Source organism: Lingula anatina, chromosome 2 (assembly GCF_051362555.1).
Source record: "Lingula anatina isolate TDL-2025a chromosome 2, LinAna3.0, whole genome shotgun sequence".
NCBI classification, from domain to species: domain Eukaryota; kingdom Metazoa; phylum Brachiopoda; class Lingulata; order Lingulida; family Lingulidae; genus Lingula; species Lingula anatina.
The window spans coordinates 25,786,549-25,796,838 of record NC_141768.1 but is presented as its reverse complement, the minus strand read 5'-3'; the positions used below and the strand labels follow the sequence as shown (position 1 = coordinate 25,796,838).

Sequence of the window (10,290 nt, the reverse complement as noted above, 5' to 3'; positions counted from 1 at the left end):
GATTTCAGAACGCTCCTTTTCCTTGTGATGCCGCTTTAACTAGAATAAAGTCTTTTTTGATAGCAAATAAATTTCAGTACACGGTTCACTTGGGCTATAAAATGATACGTGATAGTCAGAGTAATATCAATAACACACGAACAAAAAAATTAAGTTACAGTCTGTGATACGATAAAATAAGAAAATACAAGGGCTATTCTGCCCATGTCCATATGAACTGCTCAAGTGATGAAACACCCTAACGTAACAGAGATGATATGATGTGACAAGAATAAAGATATTCAACAGAAACATCCTCTTTTTCCTCTTTTACACAACTCCAATTTTCGTTGCATATATATATGTGTGTGTGTGTGTGTGTGTGTGTGTGTGTGTGTGTGTGTGTGTGTTAATGACAAATCCCACCTCTCCACTATTGGTGCATTACATGTACACCAAAAATAGTACGTGTCCCCGGTTCGCCCTTAAACCGGGTGCTGTCTCCAAGGACATGGTGTAATGCAGATTTGATGGCTACATTTCTGATTATGTCACCATTACACCTTCCCCTTCTAGTAACTTGCATAAATTTCAGATCCACTTATCAATAAAATTCCCAACTAGTCACTACCTCAAAGCGCAATTTGTAGTCTTTTTTTTATTTAGCAATTTAGCCACATGTAAAGTCTAATGACCATACGATCCTGCATCTACTTGGTACAAATACTACTTTCTTCTTTGGCCTTATTTATTTATTTATTTATTTATTTATGATTTATTTATTTATTTATTTATTTATTTATTTATTTATTTATTTAGTTAGTTAGTTAGTTATTCATTTATTTATTTATTTTTCAGATCACGTAAACAATCGGTGATATCAGAACGCTCCTTTTCCTTATGATGGCGATTTAACAGGAATAAGACCTTCCTTGATGAAAAGAAATACATAAATAATTTAACCAGACACGTACCCCCGGGGCTATAAAAGGATATGTGATAGGCAGTGCAAGAGACATTGTACACCGGAACGAACAGACGGACATCGCATTTCTACCTTCTTCAACATTTCACAGAGTAAATTTGATAATTGGACAAGTCAACATGAAGGCGACATGTTTCCTCACACTTTTTGTACTGCTCTGTGGTGTGGCAGTGGTCAGGGGATTCTGGTTGGATACCAGTGAGTATTTTTTCTTTAAATCAGATGTACAATCAGCAGATTATCTAAGTAAGTAGATATTTCTTTCTTAAATAATTTTCAGCCAGTTTAGGCCTACATTTCCATTTCCCACTTACTTATCAACAGCCTCTTTGCAACCCCACAAATTGAAATGTGTGTACCATTTGTTTAGAAATTATATGTTAACTGTAGTTTTTTCAGGCGTAAAAATAACGTAAATATCATTCAACATTACTCAATGTTTACCACTAAACTAATTTACTTCTTTTATCGGAGGGACCTTTAATAAATGCGGCCGCCATCGGCCAAATTTCGAACATCATACTTGTGTTTGTCCTATTCTTTTATTCATGTTATTTAATTCGGTTTAGATCAAGGGGACATAAAGTATTAATTTTCCACCTTTTCTCCTCAGCATGTTCACAACCAAACTGTGCCAAATGCTACTCCTACGGCTGTTATGAATGTTATATCGGTTACTATAAGTATTATGCCTACGCTGGCGCTTCGGCTAAATGCGTGAGAGATTGCCCCGTGGGATACACAAAGGATTATAGATATAGAACTTGCCGAAGTAAGTAAAGATGCACATTAAGAGTTACAAAAATGAGCCTTACACCTTTATACATTTTTCCGGGGAATTTCAAGATGTTTCCCTTAACCGGCAATCCTAACCAAGAAAAAATACATATTCGTCTTGTAAATGTCTAACGCGCCTTACATTTATTCCTGTAACCCCTTGTGAGTATATAGATACAGCGTGAGTGCATTTTGATGTGTTGTACATATGTAACGATACCAGCAGCAAATTTGGAACGTATTTCAAAAAAGTTTTATTTCCACTTATTTCTTTTTTAATTTTCAGAATGTGGCGTTAAGGGATGCACCAGATGTTACTCTCTTAGCGCTAGAGACAAGTGTTTTGGGTGTGAGCCCGGGAGATTTGTGTTTGAGCAGAAAAGCTGCGTATATAAGTGCCCGGCGGGATATGTGGGAAAACCACTTGCAGGAGAAATGTATTGTTCTGGTGAGCCACCATTCATCTCATCTAACGCATTCAAAGAAAGTTCATAATAAGAACATGCCGTAGTGTTTTTTCAAGCCTCTTTTATGTTTAATTAGAGAAATTGCGAATGCCATTCATCCATCCCATATCTTCTGACAGATCGTACATCGGATTTTGTTTCTGGTTTTCCAAATATAGATTTCACAAGTTTTATCATAAAAATAATGTAAAATTAATGTTTAACTTTATTTACTTTTTTTTTAGAAATACCCACCACCACAACTAGTACGACTACCGTCAAAACTACAATACCAACTACAAAACTAATGACTTCACCACCTGCCGTGACATCATCGGGAAAAGCAGTGACGTCAGCTGAAGAAAACACGACCATTTCGGCAGCAGAGACAACCACAGAAATAAAGCTTGCAATAAAGGTTGGCGACCACGTGTCCTCTGGGCCAGCTAATACTACCAACAATGACACTACACACGCGTAACTTTTAATTCTGCTTGTTAGCGCGTCCACTCCGTGTTAAAAGCCATATTAATGTCTTCAGATGTGTTTTACCTTATTTAATTAATTGACAAAAATTAAGTTCTTTCAACTTCAAGATTATCCCTGTCTCTGCAACCGATGGGAAGCCATCGATCCGTTGATGATGAATTCTGAAGGAACATTTTCACATTTGATCCAAAATACCAGTGTGTGAATAAAAGCTGATTATTACTAAAATTTTTCAATAATATATTAAGGTCAATAATGTCCAATTGACTTTCAAATCCAATCTCGATGGTTGAAAATGATTAGAAGCTTAAAAGCCCTATTCCCAACTGACCGTCTTGGAACTGACAAGAAAAACAGCAGTGCGTAAAGAAACATGGGTATGGTTTCGAAAAACATTATTTTAGTTATAGAGTCAATACGATTAGTGCTTCTGGCGGCAATGCTAGTCTGCAAGGTTTGACTCCAGACGACGATAGCAGTCGATACAGCATCATAAGGCAATAATAAAGGATTTTTTTGACCGATTAGATGATGTGAAATGAAATTGGGAATGGGAGGACTTTGATAATTCGATGGTTCAGAATTGTGTATTTTTGGACGTTGCAAATGTTTTAAGGTTTTATTGTAGCCTACACAGCATTAGATTATTTTTGTAGTTAAAATGCAAAATGTCAGTTTTACTATTTACTGAGAGCAGGGCTGTTTAAGAAAATAACGATAGGATGAATGCACAAAAACTGCTTTTTTTCAAACTGTTAAAGTAATCACATCCCAGTCCGAATGAAAAAGTTATTTGATATCAAATCAGATTAATAAGATTATTGGTCGATCCTGTATCAATTCCAAAATCTTCGAAGGTTGTGTTTTCGAAAATTAAAATAGTTGAAATAAACAAAATCTTGATGAAAGAATACTTGATGAAAAGGTTAAACCGAATAAACAGTCCCTGTAATTTATTGAAAAGATTGAATCTTAACCGACCTGTGACATTTAATTTGGACAGTATCGACAGCGGTAGGCAAAATGACACCTTAAAGCCGCAATATTCATTAAAAACCATCCGCCTCAGAGAGGTAAAAACATTGCAGTTAATAACAATCAAGATAAAGTGTTAATCGCCAAAATTTGACAGCTTTTGCAGATTTTGGAAGTCGAGTTACGTTGAAAACAGTGTTCAAGTTCCTAGCACCACAGTGTTCGCGGTGTAAGGTATTTTGCATACAATGTAATGTGGTTAGAAATACACTGAATTCTGAGCAGCACAGAGAGATAGACTGGGCAGTAATTAGGTCGTAACCATTGTGGATTTTAAGCCGTCTATATCATAACTAAATTTCAGTGTTTGCACAACAGTGGGAATCGATCAGTTTGTTACGGTAACTCATTGTGTCTTCAGTGGAAACTTAATTATTTTGATTAACTCATTAAATAAACCCAAGGGTAATTATTTTGTGGGGTACCCTTAACTTCGAGACTGTCGGTATATTTAGATAAGGCCCGCACACAACTGTCAGATTATAACAATTTCTTGATTCATCATTTCGGTAAATAGTTCTCAGTGATTGTGATTTGCCAAGATAAAACAAGCTCTTAGTTGGAGTCGATAAACTAAGAAATTCGTCGGACAGGAGAACGACCAGTCCCCGGAACCAACTGCTGTCTAAGGTTGTGGGAGGAAAATTTATGAAACCATTCCGGTATCTTCCAGCAGAACCCAGCACAGCGGGTAGTGGGAAAACTGCAGAATTGGTAGAGACTTAACCAAACACGCCAGAAGTGTCTGTGACAAGACTAGCTGTTTGAAAGAATAACAGCTGATATGGGGAAAAGAACCAGAAAGGCGATATGGAAGTGCGAAATGAAATCGTGGGCGTTTAATGAAACGAAGAATTGATAAAATGCTCTAGTGATATCGCATATCCATCTTATCGACGTTCTCGAGAAGTGCACATAATTTGGGTCAAACCATCAGCCGAACCATTAAAACGTGGGCACACCAGGAACAATTAGGCTGTCAATTAGCATCAAAATATTTCAGATTCGTCTCTTCGGCAGTATTTCACCCGACTGATCTTTGGCACCGTCAATTACATCCTAAATCTCATCCACTCAGATTATTTTTGTTTTGTTTTACTGTAAGCCACGGCAAACCAGGGCCTACCAGAGCAAGAGGCCAGCTGACGCACGCGAACACGCACCGACGAGAGGCTGGGAGGCGTGCAATGTGGCAGAAAACAAACGAAAACGATACTATGGCATGAAAAGAAACAAACATATCTAAGGATCAGATTCTGAAGAGAGATGGTAGTTGCCAGAGAGGCGATGGTAGTGACGACCAGACGCCGTTAACTTGTCACTTTTTCTGCTGGAGACAGTAAGATTGTTCCAGTTCCTTTCGTGTGTTGGTGCGTCGGTGTGTGTGTGTGTGTGTGCACGCGCGTGTACGCACATTCGTCTACAACGATGAATTACAACTGGAGATGTTCATGCGTTTCGTTGTGGCTTTTCCATTTGTTCGTTTGTACAAGAACAGGTAAGTGCTTGCTGTGAATGTGAATCTTAAGGCTGTTGATTTTTAGTCCTCTGAAATGTATTCTTTCAGTTTTTCTTTATATCTTAAAACTAAAAAACATTCAGGCCAAAAATTAGTATTGATCCTGGTTGAACGTGACCTTACAAAGAGCATTGGTTCGGGTCTGTTTTCTGAAAAAATTAGGCACAAAGATTTTACCAAGAATCAATGCTTTGCTACGTGTAGTAGCTTCCCGCAATGTGTACGTATTGACAAAGTTGCATTCTGATATAATTTTCTAAGTCAATGTGTACTTAGTGAGTCTATCTTATTGACAACACTTGCCAATGATGCATATGGAAAATGCAAGACAAAATGCACTGTGTTAATCTAAAACACTAAATTAGTATACGCCTATTTGGTATATTAATCCTTCATTGCCCGTGCCATCACTATTTAGCTTGTGTTTTACATTAAGTATTTATTCTTTCTCTCTCTCTCTCTCTCAAATCCCATTAGGTCTACTGCAGGGTCAGTATTCCTCGCTCACCGCACGATGATACCTAATAGTGTGGTCATTTGTTGTCTTTGAATTTACCACCAGGGGATTTCAATTAAAACTAATGTTATTAGTCTCTGGAAGCCGGTGATAAAAACGAAAAAACAAACTTTCATAGAGTCGCGAGTCTACGTGTCCGATAAGTTGAAGCTAGGCGTACAGAAGGCTGCTTTGTCCAACTTCCGTAGGTGAACCGCTGGTCTAATACTATAAAAACGTTCTTTTTCTTATATGTGGAACAACGGCTGAAATCCTGCCACGCTCTTAAAAATGCTTTAATGAAGGAAATAAAGTAGGATGTAAAGCAAAAGGTTGATGTCTTCTTAATGAATCAGATTCTTTTGAACTATTTTATTAGAAGAAGATTTACCTTATTTATTTATTGTGTTTTTCTTATATTGCTTTATTCAAGCGGGATTTAGCATAAATATGCTTCTGAGAGGGGTGGGGGTGGAGAGGGTTTCATTTAGTCTCTGGGGTGTTTTGAAAACCTCTGTTGTCAAAAGTATGTGTACAATGTACAAAAAAAAAAAAAAAAAAAAAAGAATTTTAAAAATTAGTTCACATAATTTAACTGTTCTCGTCCTTTTCAGTTTTCTTTGACCAATGCAAAAAGAACCAGTGTACTTAGATTTTGAGCTAAATTACAGAATTGTCAACCAATGTCTGTGTTCATTGCGGCATTGAATAAATAATGATATTCGAAATTAATCAAATACAATATAACACAATACTGTACAGTGTAATCAACCTGCTATCTATTGCTGTTTCAAAGACAATAATTCTGAGCAGATATCCGGGATATTTACACCAACATTTGACTCATGAAAACGCGCGCATTTTAACGTCGGATGAAAAAAAAAACATTAAGAAAACGCCAGAGTACTACCAACGTCTATTTCTTTTTTTTTTTACCATCCCCAGGTGCTGCCTTAATGTGTGTCAGTTGTGACAGTACCACGGACCCTCTCTGTGAGGCCCGGCCTCCGCCCCCCATCAACTGCTCGACGTGTATAGCGCGAGATATCCAGGGCAACTGTATCCCAGGAATGGAGAATAAGTTCTGCATGATCGTCAGGGAGATAGATGAAAATGGTAAGATTCGATATGAAAAACTATTCTTTTGCAAATATGTATTTCTTCTATAGATGAGGTTTTCTTCCTCGTGTTTCCATATTTTGCATACGAATATATTTGTTTACAAACATGTAGGTAAGATATTTACTGTAAAAGACCTGGTTTGAAAGTTGGAGCATATATACAGTACATATGCCAGAGTGTGAAGACCTTTTAAGGCATTTAAGCATGCTAATTCTCTTTCTCTCACTGACTACGTTTCATATAAATTGGACATGGCACATACAAAATAGCATTCTCAGACCACCTAAGAGCGTGCGCAATTGAGCAGAAGTTCATGCTTTTCCCTCTAAGCAAAATATAGCCATTTTGATAGAAACCCGAGCACGGTTAATGAAGACCCACAGAATTGCAAAACTACTGCTGATCCAAGAGGCGTCAATTTGCATTTAGATACACTTTAAGCTCACTGAGTTTTGTTTTTCAAACGTCTTAAGTCAGTAATTGTATGCCATAAGAGCTCAACTTCCGACCGGGTAAGGTGCGCAATGGGTCGTGTTTTGAAAACAAATCAAGCGCAATGAATTAATTAAATTATTTTTACTTCAGCAGTTAAAAACAAGACCCACGCACGTGAGATGTGGCCGATGCTATACACAAACAAACAAACATGATTGTAAATAATATCCCAACATTATATTCGCAATATGGTGTCAGCGCCTTTAGTTTATGAAATGTAGGCCTATCAGTAATGATAGCAAAAAGTGAAGTTCCCTAATTTTTTCATATGGAAGTCATGAATTTTACATCCACAGCAGTAAGTAGGCAACAACAACATTTGACCATCTGCATTGAAAAAGAGTAATAATGAAAGTTAATGCAGCATGGCTACAAAAATTTGGTTGCCCACCCCACGCACCCCCATGTAAATCGTTTACAAAGTGCCTATCACCATCATAACTGGTTTTCTTAGAGTTTTGCGATCAAGTTTTAAAATGTTCCCATCATACATTTCCAGGCACTCAGCTGACGTTCTCTAGGAGTTGCAGCCCATTTTATTTGTCCAGTTTCGAATACTGCCAAAAAGGGGTCACAGAAATAGGTCCCCCGAGACGGAAAATCGAAATCCAAGTGTGTTATCAAAGCTGTGCGGAAGACGGTTGTAACAGGGCTCGCAGTTTGGGGAATACTTGGCTGTGGTACTTCTCAGTGATTGTGACACTGTGTTTTTTCTCCACGCGGAACTGATGGCCACGGCAGTTGATCTGTGAAGAGACTGCGTCCAGGCAACTATTATGTACAACTCAGTTGTACTTTGTATATTTTAGAGATCGGCTATATTTTCTGTGACAACATTTATAAAAGTCGTTTATAACGGTGAAAAGAGAGAGAGAAAAAAAGGCCCACGATGTCGATATGGCTTGAACTTTATCCTATATTTTCGAAAATCAAATAATGGGAATATATTTTTCAAAGCAGTATCGACTGTAGTCAAACAAACCCTTCTCTTCAAGACCATTTTACAATGTTCTACTGCATTAGAACCCTTTAGTTTGCCAATGGCGGACCTTGTGGAAATACAAGAGCTCGGTGTAATCTACATACCATTTGGATGAACACCGAATGGTTTGGCTGAAGTTCGGCCCCGTAAGCCTAAGCACAGTAGCACTACTTCATTGGAACTCCCTTTGTCTTTATAAATTTGTTTAACTGTAACTTCAAGAATGCATCACTTTGCATCACATCAAACAGCAAGATCGAGTAAATTAAGAGCTCAAGTATGTGGGTCGAGGAAGCAATTTTAGTCATCTGCTTTTAAAAGTGAAAGATTAACTGTTCAAAGACAGAGTTTAGAATCATCGCATCCGCCAACACACTTTTGCCATGAAGGCGTGTCGCGATATGCGCAGTAGGAGAAGATAACCAACAAGATGTTTTATTGAATAAACCAAAAAAAAAAAAAAAAACTGCCCATGGTTATCTAGCAGAGTATTTCCCATAGCTCAGGTAAATGGGACTGACACAATCTTAATTGGATTTTCGAAGAAAAACAAACCATATTCTACACTGAACGAAGCACCTGTACTAGTGACAAGGAAACTTCAGTTTTAGGACTCGCACAGGATTTCGAGTGCTTAACAAGGCAAGAGAGAGAAAAATTCCTTTTCACTTTGATGTCAGGACTAGCAAATGTTAAATGTTCGTTTAACGCTTTAAATATGTCAATTTAAGTTCTATACGAATTGATAGTCGACTGTGACTACGGCTACTCTACAATTAGACTACCTTATTCTGGGGTAAACCTATTTATTTATACTATTTAATATACATTTATGTTAATGTTTTGCATAATCCCATCATCTGAAATTTGACAATGGCAAAAATTGAAACAGTGTGACCTATCGTTTTACAAAAATCTTAAAGGGATGATAACTCTTCATATGAGATTCATTGCAAACACCCATAGAGATAAGGGCTATGATAAATTCCATTTTACCGCCAAAGCGGCGGTTAGCACAATTATTTTAGAATCTGTGCTTGCCCTCTGTAATGATCTCTTTAAAAAAAGAAAGAAAAAAAACAGGGACTGTCTTTGCATGTCTGAACGGATTCATTAACAATTGGTAGGCCTACGTATGGGAAAATTGTCGTTTAGGCCTTTCCAAGGAAATCCATTTTTGGTCAAATGAAGTTGTTATCCCTTTCAGTCAGTTTTTTTTTTTTTGGCTATTTAGTCTATCGGTTTGTTCCGGGCTTCATACTGGCTCGCTAGGAAATTCCCAGTTTAGATCTAGGCCTACAATTCTTTTAGATTAAATTACAGAAGTTTTAAACTAGCATTAGTTTTGGAGAAGGACGCACGTTTTGATAGAGAGCTCTGCGCATACAAAAAACCTAAAAATTGATATTTTCTCTATAATAAAATCTCATAGATCTATGTTAGGGTTTGCTTTGTTGGTGATTGATTATTCGAATAGATTCTAGGCCGTGGATATCAACATTTGATATCATATTGTGAGAGACGAAATGTGGCTTCGGCATGCAAGAATATTTAGTTATCTAGAATCCAGTAATTTCATATGACAATTTCTATGACATAAAAACGATTCACCGCTATATTTACATGAAAGGGTTCATCATTTTAGAGCATTGTCTTTTTGTCTGTTTTCCAATGATGAATCCTCTAACAGTTCATGCGTACTCGTGTGTCACTTCACGTGCCGCGCTAGAATGACGTCACTTATATTTGCGCGTCACATCCTTGAAAACAAGAATCAGGGAGACAACAAACATGACTGATGCAAGATTTACAAAGCATGCAACGCCAATCTTATTTATATCTGGAGTTCTGCTTCTTGTCGTGGGCGCTGTACTTCTCTTCTGGTCATCGTTTTCGCAGTGGCAAGATCATGCAATTATAGTGGCGGCGGCCTGTCTGATGGTTCTGGGACTAGTACAATGTTCG

The 10,290-nt window shown here is 37.5% G+C and overlaps 1 protein-coding gene across 1 annotated transcript; it reads left to right on the top strand.

The window, feature by feature from the left end:
- Window positions 1–800: 800 nt before the first annotated feature.
- Window positions 801–9,763, top strand: LOC106153791 (uncharacterized). Its single transcript, XM_013527888.2, has 6 exons — window positions 801–1,162; window positions 1,578–1,736; window positions 2,028–2,189; window positions 2,433–5,209; window positions 6,672–6,842; window positions 7,843–9,763. The coding sequence occupies exons 1-4, from the start codon at window positions 1,084–1,086 to the stop codon at window positions 2,666–2,668; spliced, it is 636 nt and encodes a 211-aa protein (XP_013383342.2). The 5' UTR covers window positions 801–1,083; the 3' UTR covers window positions 2,669–5,209; window positions 6,672–6,842; window positions 7,843–9,763.
- Window positions 9,764–10,290: the final 527 nt, after the last annotated feature.